This window comes from Narcine bancroftii, chromosome 2 (genome assembly GCF_036971445.1).
Source record: "Narcine bancroftii isolate sNarBan1 chromosome 2, sNarBan1.hap1, whole genome shotgun sequence".
Taxonomy (NCBI): Eukaryota; Metazoa; Chordata; class Chondrichthyes; order Torpediniformes; family Narcinidae; genus Narcine; species Narcine bancroftii.
The window spans coordinates 69,201,688-69,214,821 of NC_091470.1; the positions used below are offsets into that span (position 1 = coordinate 69,201,688).

The 13,134-nt window shown below is 42.7% G+C and overlaps 1 protein-coding gene and 1 long non-coding RNA gene across 6 annotated transcripts in view; one reads left to right on the forward strand and one right to left on the reverse strand.

The window, feature by feature from the left end:
* Positions 1 to 9,007, reverse strand: part of LOC138753691 (uncharacterized) — a 128,095-nt gene extending 119,088 nt beyond the window's left edge. The window contains exon 1 of the long non-coding RNA XR_011351363.1: positions 7,754 to 9,007. This is a non-coding gene — a long non-coding RNA (uncharacterized lncRNA). The remainder of the gene's footprint in view (positions 1 to 7,753) is intronic.
* The window catches only part of fermt2 (FERM domain containing kindlin 2), a 160,165-nt gene continuing 155,082 nt past the window's right edge, over positions 8,052 to 13,134 (forward strand). For 2 of the 5 annotated variants that reach the window (XM_069917002.1, XM_069917003.1), the window contains exons 1-2: positions 8,052 to 8,376; positions 9,066 to 9,233. In XM_069917002.1, coding sequence (XP_069773103.1) covers positions 9,077 to 9,233 — 157 coding nt within the window. In that variant the 5' untranslated portion in view covers positions 8,052 to 8,376; positions 9,066 to 9,076. The remainder of the gene's footprint in view (positions 8,377 to 9,065; positions 9,234 to 13,134) is intronic. The other 3 variants (XM_069917004.1, XM_069917005.1, XM_069917006.1) reach the window with 3 other exon arrangements.

Here is a 13,134-nt window from a genome sequence, read left to right on the forward strand (position 1 = left end):
TTCAATTTTAATAATCTTCCACCATTTTTCTCTTCATTCTGTAACTGAAATGGTAAATTCTTGTGCACCAAAATTGCCACTCCTCTTGCCTTTGAATTAAATGAAGAAAAAACTTGTCCAACCCATTCACGTTTGAGTTTCAAATGTTCCTTATCTGTTAAATGAGTTTCCTGCAAAAAAGCCACATCAACTTTTAATTTTTTTAAGTAAGCGAGTACTTTCTTATGCTTAATAGGATTATTTAAACCCTGCACATTAAAAGAAGCAAACTTCAATTTAGACATTCCTTACAACAACTCAACAAAAAAAGAAAGAAAAAAAAGAAAAAGAGAAAAAAAAACCTCCCAAAAAAAGAGAAAAAAAAGGAAAAACCCCTCCCCTTATTCCCTCTTAAAACTACAATCAAAAAGAAAAAAAAATATTTATTTTAAAAAAAGTAATTAAAAAAAACTTCACTCCTAAACCCAAAAATTAAGGAAAAAAAAACAGGCAAGAGGTCAACTACCTCCTCCTGTTTAAACCGCACAATGCGGTAACTCCCACAAAATACTGGGTGTGAGATAACTCACACGTAGCTGATGACTTCTGGAAAATAATGCCCACCCAGTTCCCTCTCCCAACTCCCATTTCATATTAAACTATCATCATTATCTGAAATCTTCTCAAAAAAAAGTAAAAGATTTGGGTTTTTTTTAATCAACTTTGCCACTTCGACCACCATTGCTTCCATTTCTTCTTGAAATCTGATTCCCATCTTGTATCTCCACTCTCTTCGGAGACCGTGGAGGACTACGTCGTTCCTGAAATTGTGTGATCGGTAAAGATTGAGCAAAGTCCTTAGCTTCTTTAGGATTATCAAAAAACTTTGGCTGATATCCATCCTGAAAAATCTTCAATACTGCAGGATACCTAAATGTTGCCTTATATCCTTTTTTCCACAACAACTCTTTTCACGGAATTAAAGTCACGTCGTTGAAACATAATTTCTTGACTCAGATCCGGATTTTAAAAAAACACGATTGTTCTGAACCATCAAAGGAGATCTATTTTGCTGTGCGTTTCTAATAGCCACACGTAAAATTGTCTCTCTATCACAGTAGTTTAAACAACGGACCAGAACAGGTCTTGGATTCTGTCCTGAAAAAGGTTTCCTTCTCAAAGCTCTATGAGCACGTTCCAATATTAAACCTTCGGGGAACTTGTCTTGTCCTAACACTCGTGGAATCCATTCAGTAAAAAATTTTCTTGGATCTGGCCCTTCTATGTCTTCTGGCAAACCAACAATTTTTATGTTGTTCCGTCTAGATTGATTCTCCAAATAATCAACCTTTTTTGCTAAATTTTTATTCTGAATCTGCAATGCTTCAATTGTTTTGTTTACATCTTGCAATTGATCTTGTACGTCGACTAAACCTTGATCACACATATCAAGTCTTTCATTAGTTTCAAGTTTAAAAGCTTCATAGTCAGCCATCTGTTGAGTATTAATATCCACCAATGTATTAAGCTTGGAATAGACCTGGGTCATAGAATTACCTAGCTGTTTCATTGAAGAATATAACTTAAATTCAAGATTCTTGATAAGCATATCAGCAAAGGTAGATTCAGACATAGTAGGATCCTGTTGTTTCTGAGAGACCAAAGGATCTTCTGTCCCTTCCCTTGGTTTAGCAGCCTTTCTTGCAGTATGGCTCCGTGTAGAAACCCCTGCCACAGCCCCCTCAGCAATATCAGGAGGCTGATAGTCAGGGTTATCTTTAAGCCATATCTCATCAAAAGCCTTCATTATATCTAAACCTGGGGAAACCGTCATAACTGGTGGTGCATTTCGTAGCGCCACTGCTATATCAATCGGAGGTCGGTTCTTTAACTCTCCAGCTGGTGGCGTCCCAGCTGATTCAGCTGTCAAACTCTCAGTGACAGTGCTCCCAGCGGGCGTTATTTGAAATACACGCGCCCGGCCAGCCCTTTGTTCCAAAGGCTGCCAGGCGTCATCTTTAAAGAGCCCTACCGGTACAGAACGAAGTTCCAATGCCGAATCCTGCACTTCTTCTCCTGGATCCATTCCACGCTGAGTCCTGGCTTCTTGTAAACAGGTAGGCTCAGATAATTTCGGGAAATGTAATTTTTTAACGATCTGTTGGCGTTTTCTTTTACTTTTTTTTAGCAAATGTACCATTAGATATTAATTCAGCACCTCTTACTATTTATAAACTTTTTAAAGAATTTTAACGGGCACTTATAAACAAAACAATAACTCAGAGTCAGGAGAGGACTGGAAGGCACGTCTGTTCCTTACGCCATCTTGCCAAGCCCCCGCTTTTGAGTGAAACCTGAGGAATCTTGACAAGGTGGATAGGGGTTAACTTAGAATTGGGGTTTTAAAACAGAGTCATCTACTAAGACAGTTGAGATATGATGCCACCACTCTTTTCCAAGGCCAGTGGAAGCAAAATCTGAATACTTTCAAGGCAGAGTTAGATACACTTGATGAAAGGTTAACTACCACTGCCATAACAATCAGATTACCCATGATCTTATTCAATGGAAATACAGGCCAAAGGAAACCAGTCGCCAACCTACAAATGCTTCTAATCTGTGAGTTCCAGTCTCCCTTTCTGGAACTTTATATAAATATTGCAGCAACCCACCCAAACAACAGTTGACAGAGTTTACGGCTTTACAAGAACAATTATTGTTTGGAACCAATGTTACATATACTTCTATAATCATAAGTTTTTTCCTACAACACACATGTAGAACAAAAACAAGATATCCATAATATCACCATGAGTGGTAATGAAACTGGGCTAGATTTTATTTGGGATCAGCTAAACTGAAGGCAAACATGTTAATGGAACTTCTGTCTTTGATTTCTTAACAAATTGAGAATCTGCAACATAGATCTTACCAGATGATGGCGCAATGTGATCTAAAATGAATATAGCCACTTCAATTATTATGAGAAACCTAATCATTAAATTTTATTCAATGAAATAAATTATATAAATTTAAAACAAACGTTTCTAAAAAGTGAAATTCATTGTTTGATGTCACCTTTATTTAATATTTAGAAACCCATAATGATCAGTAGGTGTGGGCACCAAACAAACCATAATTTCTACATTGTAAATTTTTAACCAAAATAGGGATTAAGATTTTGCATCCCTTTAAATTTAATCTTAAATGATAAATGAACCAGTTATTCCCCAGGATTAATTCCAATTGTTGTAATAAATCCTAAAAATGTATCGAGCCTCTGAAAATTAGCAATGGACAACATAAGTTACTTAGCTTCACAAGGCAATATGTACCATATCCATTTTAAAAACTTCTTTGGCTTGGCTTCGCGGACGAAGATTTATGGAGGGGGGTAAATGTCCACGTCAGCTGCAGGCTCGTTTGTGGCTGACAAGTCCGATGCGGGACAGGCAGACACGGTTGCAGCGGTTGCAGGGGAAAATTGGTGGGTTGGGGTTGGGTGTTGGGTTTTTCCTCCTTTGTCTTTTGTCAGTGAGGTGGGCTCTGCGGTCTTCTTCAAAGGAGGTTGCTGCCCGCCGAACTGTGAGGCGCCAAGATGCCCGGTTTGAGGCGATATCAGCCCACTGGCGGTGGTCAATGTGGCAGGCACCAAGAAATTTCTTTAGGCAGTCCTTGTACCTCTTCTTTGGTGCACCTCTGTCACGGTGGCCAGTGGAGAGCTCGCCATATAACACGATCTTGGGAAGGCGATGGTCCTCCATTCTGGAGACGTGACCCACCCAGCGCAGCTGGATCTTCAGCAGCGTGGACTCGATGCTGTCGACCTCTGCCATCTCGAGTACTTCGACGCTAGGGATGAAGGCGCTCCAATGGATGTTGAGGATGGAGCGGAGACAATGCTGGTGGAAGCGTTCTAGGAGCCGTAGGTGGTGCCGGTAGAGGACCCATGATTCGGAGCTGAACAGGAGTGTGGGTATGACAACGGCTCTATATACACTTATCCTTGTGAGGTTTTTCAGTTGGTTGTTTTTCCAGACTCTTTTGTGTAGTCTTCCAAAGGCGCTATTTGCCTTGGCGAGTCTGTTGTCTATCTCGTTGTCGATCCTTGCATCTGATGAAATGGTGCAGCTGAGATAGGTAAACTGGTTGACCGTTTTGTGTTTTGTGTGCCCGATGGAGATGTGGGGGGGGGTGGGGGGGGCTGGTAGTCATGGTGGGGAGCTGGCTGATGGAGGACCTCAGTTTTCTTCAGGCTGACTTCCAGGCCAAACATTTTGGCAGTTTCCGCAAAACAGGACGTCAAGCGCTGAAGAGCTGGCTCTGAATGGGCAACTAAAGCGGCATCGTCTGCAAAGAGTAGTTCGTGGACAAGTTTCTCTTGTGTCTTGGTGTGAGCTTGCAGGCGCCTCAGATTGAAGAGACTGCCATCCGTGCGGTACCGGATGTAAACAGCGTCTTCATTGTTGAGGTCTTTCATGGCTTGGTTCAGCATCATGCTGAAGAAGATTGAAAAGAGGGTTGGTGCGAGAACACAGCCTTGCTTCACGCCATTGTTAATGGAGAAGGGTTCAGAGAGCTCATTGCTGTATCTGACCCGACCTTGTTGGTTTTCGTGCAGTTGGATAACCATGTTGAGGAACTTTGGGGGGCATCCCATGGGCTCTAGTATTTGCCAAAGCCCTTTCCTACTCACGGTGTCGAAGGCTTTGGTGAGGTCAACAAAGGTGATGTAGAGTCCTTTGTTTTGTTCTCTGCACTTTTCTTGGAGCTGTCTGAGGGCAAAGACCATGTCAGTTGTTCACTGTTTGCGCGAAAGCCACACTGTGATTCTGGGAGAATATTCTCGGCGACACTAGGTATTATTCTATTTAGGAGAATCCTAGCGAAGATTTTGCCTGCAATGGAGAGCAGCGTGATTCCCCTGTAGTTTGAGCAGTCTGATTTCTCGCCTTTGTTTTTGTACAGGGTGATGATGGTGGCATCACGAAGGTCCTGAGGCAGTTTTCCTTGGTCCCAACAAAGCTTGAAAAACTCATGCAGTTTGACATGCAGAGTTTTGCCGCCAGCCTTCCAGACCTCTGGGGGGATTCCATCCATACCTGCTGCTTTGCCACTTTTCAGTTGTTTGATTGCCTTATATGTCTCATCCTGGGTGAGGACCTCATCCAGCTCTAGCCTTAGGGGCTGTTGAGGGAGCTGGAGCAGGGCGGAATCTTGGACTGAGCGGTTGGCACTGAAAAGAGATTGGAAATATTCTGACCATCGGTTGAGGATGGAGATCTTTTCGCTGAGGAGGACTTTGGCGTCTGAGCTGCGCAGCGGGCTTTGGACTTGGGGTGAGGGGCCGTACACAGCCTTTAGAGCCTCGTAGAAACCCCTGAAGTCGCCAATGTCCGTGCTGAGCTGGGTTCGCTTGGCGAGGATAGTCCACCACTCATTTTGGATCTCCCGGAGTTTGCGCTGAAGATGGCTGCATGCGCGACGGAAGGCTTGTTTCTTCTCTGGACAGGATGGCTTTGTAAGGTGAGCCTGGTGGGCAGCTCGCTTCTTTGCCAGCAGCTCCTGGATTTCCTGGCTGTTTTCGTTGAACCAGTCCTTGTTTTTCTGGAGGAGAAGCCCAGTACCTCTTCAGTGGATTGCAGTATTTACTTTGTTAATTGCGCACTTCTGAAAAAATGCTTTATAATAAATATAATATTATTTGTTTTCTAATTATTGTATTTCATATATGGTGTTGCTAAAAAGGTGGTCTGTTTGCCACTTGTGAATGTACGTTATCCAATGATAAATTTGCCAGGTAGAACAATCAATCACTTGGTACACATATACACTATGAACAGTCATTTTTTTTTGCACAAAGCAGTAATTCTGCCTCGCCCACAGAAAAAAGAATCTCAGGGTTGTATGTGATGTCATGTATGTATTCTGACAATAAATTGAAATTGGGTTCATAATAAGAGATTATCAAATTGTTTATCAACTTATTACATACAATCATTAATAAATCAATGTTTGTTTTTCATTGTTGACTTCAAAATGTATTACAATATGTATAATTCAATGGCCTCACGTTCAATAAGTTGATCTAGGATATCTGATTCCTATTTCTAAAAATCATTAAATGATACATTTATGGATATTAATTTTTGATAATTATTTGACTTTAAATGTTTCATAATCCATATGAAGTATAATTAAAACTGATCATTCTGTTTCAATTGTTTCTCCAACATGTATGTAATTCTTGGACACAAAAAAACACAAAGGTAAAAATATATTGTCAAAAAAAAAATCTGCTCTTTTTTCCATTGAATATTTATTCAGGGAAAATTTTCATTTGTGTGCTTTTAATCCAGAAGAATGAGTGAAACTATCCACTGAAATTCTATTATATCTATTTTTGTAACCTCTCAATGAACTTTTATCCAAGGCAAATAATGAAAAAAAAGACTTGTTAGCAGGTTTTTGTCAATCCATATATAAATGTTTGGAATAAATACTGCACTTTAAATGTCTTGTCTGAAAGGCTGAGGAAAACCTAATCCATTCAACAGAATATATAATGCTTTTCCTCATAGATTATTGTGAGTGAACTCAAGTTATAAATGCAGTTGATGAATTAGCCCAAATGAAATTGTTGTGTGCAATTCCAGAAAATGCAACCATGGATTTAAATCATTATATCATCAGATGTTTTTAAGCTTGCATTTTTGTAAACATATTTCATTGTATTTATGTTTTTATTAATAGAACAGAATGGCTCAAATGAAGAACAAAAGCCAAGGTAACAACTTGGTAGAATAAATCGACCTGCACAGCCGATCCTTTTGGCATCTGCATAAAATGGTTTGTGTTCTTTCATAATCGATAACAAGAATAAATAGTAATTTGCCGAACATTTGCACTCTAATTCTGGCATCCCTAATGTATTTGTGCCTTTATTGGTGCAATGTCAAGAAAATGCATCAATGGTTCTACTTTCTTAGAAGAGTGAGGAAGTTCAGTATGCCCCCCTTGTCCCTCAACAACTTCTGCACAGGCACCTTGCTGGATGGATGGGAACTGCTGAGCTCAAGATCAGAAGCGACTGTGTTCACTCACCCACTTTTTTCCTCCACTTGGATTCCATCCACATCCCCTGCTCCCCCAACATACTGAGGAACATGTCTCAGAGTAAGAAAGCACAAATCAACAGACTATTTCTTCTCTGCCACTATTAGATTCCTGAATGAACCCATAACAATGTTGCTTGATGGCACTTGATCTTCCTTTCCATTGTAATCCTATACTCTGTATTTGTGCTCTTTGCATGGGCTCTATGAACTGTTCTGTATACTTTAAAAGAACCCTTGTCATTGTACTAGGTATTTTGTGACAAATAAACCCGAAATAAATTTAAGGAGGGTCAGTGGTACCTGAAGCTTCCCAGGTCCTTAATTTGGGTGCCAATCCTGCTCGGTTGGCAGGATTGTGATCCAGGTGAGGTTTCACCTCCCTCTCCAAGGACTTGAACACAGTAATCCAGTGGAGTAGCACTACTGGGGGTATGCCCCACTGTTATAAATGGTGTCTTTTGCCGTCAAGTTGAAATAATGACTCGCACTCTTGCTCACGAGTATTTGTAAGCACAATCATGCCAGGGATTTTTGGGGTATCCCGCCGTTACCAACACTTAAAGGACCGATTATCCTGGTGTTGATTGGAGTTTACTCGGTACAGATTTGGGAGCCCCAAGTTTTGATGTGCGTCCAAAACAAAAGCACCGTCTTACCGTGTGATGTAGTCCCCAATCTCATCCTCTGTGTCTCGACTGCGAATTTGGCTGGACATTCGTGCAGGCTGACCTCTGCATTCAACAGTTCTGTCCTTCAGCTAAACTCACACATTTTATGACAATTATTGACCTCTTGACTCTGAAGCGAATCCAAACTTCTCTGAAGTGGAAACTGCACATTTTGCAGTGGAAAGGGGAAGCTCCCTCCGTGAACTCGTCGACTCTGTGTGAGTGAGTGTGTGTGTGGCGGAGTTGCCCAGGGGGCCGGTGCTAACGGGAATGCCGCCGTGCAGTGTGTACCCCTGGAGCTCGGCGCCCGGATGTTCAGCGCGGCTCCTCTCGCATTTCCTTAAAAGGCAGCGGACGCTCGGCTTCATTGTTCGCGTTGGAGGGGTTGTTGTGCGGCTGGAGCTGGCCGCAAGAGCGGGGACAGAGGCTGCCGGGGAGTTGACCCGGCTCTGGGGCAACGCAGCCATGGACGGCGGAGACTGAAGTTGGCGACGGACGGAGGGAGGGAATCAAGGAGCGACTCCATTAAGAGAGCGCGGCCAGCCGGACCCTCGGCGCACTCCTCCACCGCGGACACGGTGTTGGGGGCTGCCCTCCGCGGATCCTCCGAGGTAATTTAGCCCCCCCTCCCCCTTTTTATTTTAAACCCGCGGCTTCGGCTGTATTTTCCCCGGGATAACTGTTGCTCTGGAGTCGCCGCCCCGCTCCGGGAGCTGCGGCCGCTCAGCTCGATGGACATTTTGCGTGCGTTTGTTGAGGGGGTGGGGAACAGGCGGGAGGGGTCCGATCGGTCACCTCCCTCCCGGACCAGGGTCGTCGGCGAAGCGTGTGAAGGCGGCCCGGGCTGAGGGGCTTTATTGGCAGCCCTTCCCCGGCGGGCTCCACATCCTGCTGGAAGCGTCCCAATCAATCTCGGCAGTCGCAAATCAGCCGTCCGGGATCCCGGATTCACCTTGTGGGACGAGGACGAGTCCGCTCGGAGCCCCATTTTGTCATCGAGTGTGGTTAACGGGGAGGGGAAAGTCGTTGCGGCAGGTCAGCAGCGCGGCCGCGGCTCCTGCTAACGGAATGGGCCGAAAGGGAGAGCCGAGCCCTGGCCGCCCCTTTGGACGTGCAAGGACTTTCAATTCCATGTCTTTCACTGGCACGAATTGCATTTCATCTTGGTCATAAAATTACCGCTGTCTTCTGCAGATTGGAAGGGAAATCGTGGCTGCGCTCATTCTAACACGCTAACTGTTGTAAAGTTCCCTCTTCCCCCCCTCCCCTGTGTTAAATGTCTCGCCCTTTATTTCGCTAGAGCTCTAGAGGATGGCTTTAGACGGTATTCGGATGCCCGATGGCTGCTACGCCGACGGGACGTGGGAGCTCAACGTTCTCGTGACCGACCTGAGCCGCGATGTGCTCCTGCGAGTCACTGGGGAAGTGCACATCGGTGGAGTGATGCTCAAACTGGTGGAGAAACTCGGTGAGTCCTCTCCCTGCCTGGTGGGAGTGCCCTTCCTGGCTTTTGCCAAAAGACGCATCATGGAGGCTATCGACTGGCTGGGCGACGGTACCATGCCTTGTATGGGGTGCAGTGTTAGACCCAAGGATGCGCTGGCTGCACAGAGAGAGAACCTCAGAAGATTGAGCCAAACCCCAATGTTCCTTTCTGCTGAATTGCTGCCAGTTGGAAGCTGAGCTGCGTTAAAGTTCATTGACAAGTATCAAATCCTTTGTTTTTCATCTTCTCCATGACAACGTTATTTTTAGTGACTTTATTTGATGACTCCATGTTAAAATTCATTAAAATGCATATTGTCAAAATAAATTGGAGTCAGGGTTTTGCAGCACTGAAAACTGGCTCAACTTGTCCATGTCATTCATATTGTCAACTTGAGCGAGTCCCATTTGTTTGTTTGGCTCCTATCTCCTTAAACTGTTCCTATCCAAGTACCTGACTAAATATTACTTGGTGTACCCTCCTGTATCATCTCGTTCTATAAACTAACATGCTCTGTCTGGAAATAGTTGCCCTTGGGTCCCTTTTGAAATTCCTCTTGCTTTAAATCTTAGCCCTTTAGTTTTTGAATCCCATATTCTGGGAAAAGGGTTATTTAACTGAGTGTGGCGTTATATTTCTATTGGGTCACCGCTTGTCTTTGCCACTCGAGGGGAAAAAACTCCGAATGGCTTATCACCTTATAACTCAAGTTCCCTAATCTCAATCACATCGAGAACATTTTCTGCATCCCTTCAAGGCTTAATGACATCTTTCCCTTTATTGGGTGACCAGAGCAGCACATAATACTCAGTGCAGTTGTAACATGATGTCCCAACTCCTGTACTGGATGCCATGACTGACCAATGAAGTGTGCCAAATACTTCCTTGAGCACCTGTCTACCTGTATCATCACCATCAAGGAACTTCATCTGTACCCTCGAGGTCTCTCTGTTCTACAACACTCTTCCAAGCCCCTACCTTTTACTGTTTAGTTCTACCTTGGTGTAACCTCTTAAAATGAAACCTAGAACCATAGACTGTTACAGAACAAAAAACAGGCAATTTGACCTTCCAGTCTGTACAAGCTAGTTCCACTGACCGACTCTCATTCCATAATCCTCCAGACCACTCCTATCATGTATTTATCCAATTTATTTTTTAAAAAGATTGAATTTGCATTCACTACATCAGATGGCAGCTCATTCCACACTCCTACCGCTCTGAGTGAAAAACCTTCCCCTAATGGTTCCACTCATACCCCTTTTAGCTTAAAGCTATGACCTCTCGAATTTATCTCCTCCAATCTTGAGTGGAAACATCTTACTCGCATCTACTCTGCCTATACCCCTCATAATCTTAGAAACCTCTATCAAGTCTCCCCTCATTTTTCTTTGTTCCAAGGAGTATAATCCTAACTTGTTTAATCTTTCCCATTAACTCAACTCTTGAAAACGCAGCAACATCTTAGTAAATCTTCTCTGCCATCTTTCAATCTTATTGACAACTTTCCTGCTATTGGGCGACCACAACTGCACACAATATTCAAAGTACGGTCTCACCAATGACTTGAATAACTTCAACATAATATCCCAACTTCTATACTCCATACTTTGATTTATAAAGCTGAAGATGCCAAAAGCTTTCTTTACAACCCTATCCACATGTGACGCCTCTTTCAGGGAACAATGTATATATATTCCCAGATCTCTTTGCTCCTCCGCACTTCTCAATGGCCTATCATTTACTGTGTATGACCTACTACCCTGATTTGCTCTTCCAAACTGTAACACCTCACACATCTGCATTAAATTCCAATTTCCCAGTTAGTCCAGATCCCTCTCACAGTCCACGATGCCTCCTATCTTTGTGTCATCAGCAAACTTGCCGTTTCAATTCACATTATCCTCTAGGTCATTTATATAATAGTAAACAATAATGGTCCCAACACGAATCCCTGAGGCATGCCACTCGACATAGACCTCCAGTCTGAGAGCAACCATCCACCACCACACTGTTTTCTTCCACCAAGCCAATTTTGAATCCCGTTTGCAACCTCTGTGTATACCTAGTGTCCTAACCTTCTGATCAAACCTCTCATGTGGAACCTTATCAAAGGCCTTACTAAAGTCCATATACAACTTCCACAGCCTTTCTCTCATCAACCTTCTTGGTAACTTCCTCAAAAATCTCTACAAGATTCGTTAAATACGACCAACCACACATAAATCCATGCTGACTGTCGTTAATCAACTGATGATGGTCCAAGTTTCTATATATCCTATCTCTGAAATCCTTCAAATAATTTGCTTACTACTATTGTCAGGGTCACTGGCCTATAATTGCCTGGTTTACTTTTGGAGCCCTTTTTAAACAGGGGACAAGATGAGCTACTCTCCAATCCTCTGGTACCTCCCCTGTGACTAAGGACATTTTGAATATATCTGGCAGGGGCCCTGCAATTTCAGCATTTGCCTCCCTCAAGGTGTGGGGGAATATCATATCTAGTCCAGGGGATTTGTCTACCTTTATTCGTCGCAAGGCAGCAAGCACCCATATGTTCCATGACCCTTCTAATTGTTTCCATTCCATCCTTAGTCACTCTGCCAGTTATCCATGTTAAGTTCCATCTGCCATCCTGCGACCCTCTTTCCCATTTCATCTTGATCCTGTGTAATCTCCAAAAGCCACCTTCGTTGTCTACTTCCAATTTTTTTTTTAAATTTTTTATTTTTCACACCATAAATCACATTAGCCATGATGTACACTATTTCTTTTTCACACATATACAGTGACTTTTTCTCCCCCCCCCTCCCTCCCAAGCCACCCCCCCACCCCCCCCCTCATCCATTTTAGGTATACAATCTAGGTTGCTTTAAGCCAGTCAGACAATGTTGTCATTCAACAAAAATACACCAGAAATTCTACTGAGTCCATTCTTTTCTTTCCTTCTCCTTCCATCAACTTAGGTAATGTTTGTCCCCGGTAGGTTTTCGCTATTGTATTTAATGTAAGGCTCCTATACTTGTTCGAATATTTCAATACTATTTCTTAACCTATATGTTATTTTTTCTAATGGAATACATTTATTCATTTAAATTTAGTAGTTTCTTCCTTTTAATTTGGTTATGTATTCCATTAATATTTAAAGTCATATAGTTCAGCGTAGCCCTTTTATATTTTGTTTGTCTTCTCTTTCCGTTTTTCCATCATTACCTTTCCTCCTTTTCCATTTCTGTTTTCTTATTTTCAACTCTTTATAAGACAACATTCCTACAACATCCAACATTTTCCTTATTCTCCTATTTCTATCTTATTTATCCCCAATCTCCCCTTCCCCTCCTGAGTTGTCCTTTATCCCTTGTCGGACAACCACATCTCCCCTCTCCATTTGGATTTGCGAATCCACTCGTAAGCGTCAACTGATTTTGCAGTGACCGCTATTTCCCCTCACCCCGCCCCCCCCAGAAAAGATTTCACTTTTCATATGTCACAAAGGTCACTCTTTTAATTCCCTCCTTATTCTCTCTATTCCATTACCTTCCCTTATTAATTCTTGTCTATACTATCTATATTTTCCTCTAAGTACAGATACATTCACGTATGCACATTGTCTCTATTCACTCTTATACCTCTTTACCCGCATACATATCAATCGTGATCATTTTTACTCTCATTACCCGTCTTCATCCCTCAGTCTATTTTTGTCTTTACCCACATACATATCAATCGTGATCATTTTAACTCTCATTACCCGTCTTCCTCCCTCAGTCTATTTTTGTAATTGTTCTGCAAATTTTCGTGCTTCTTCTGGATCCGAGAATAGTCTGTTTTGTTGTCCTGGAATAAATATTTTCAATACCGCTGGATGCTTTAGTATAAATTT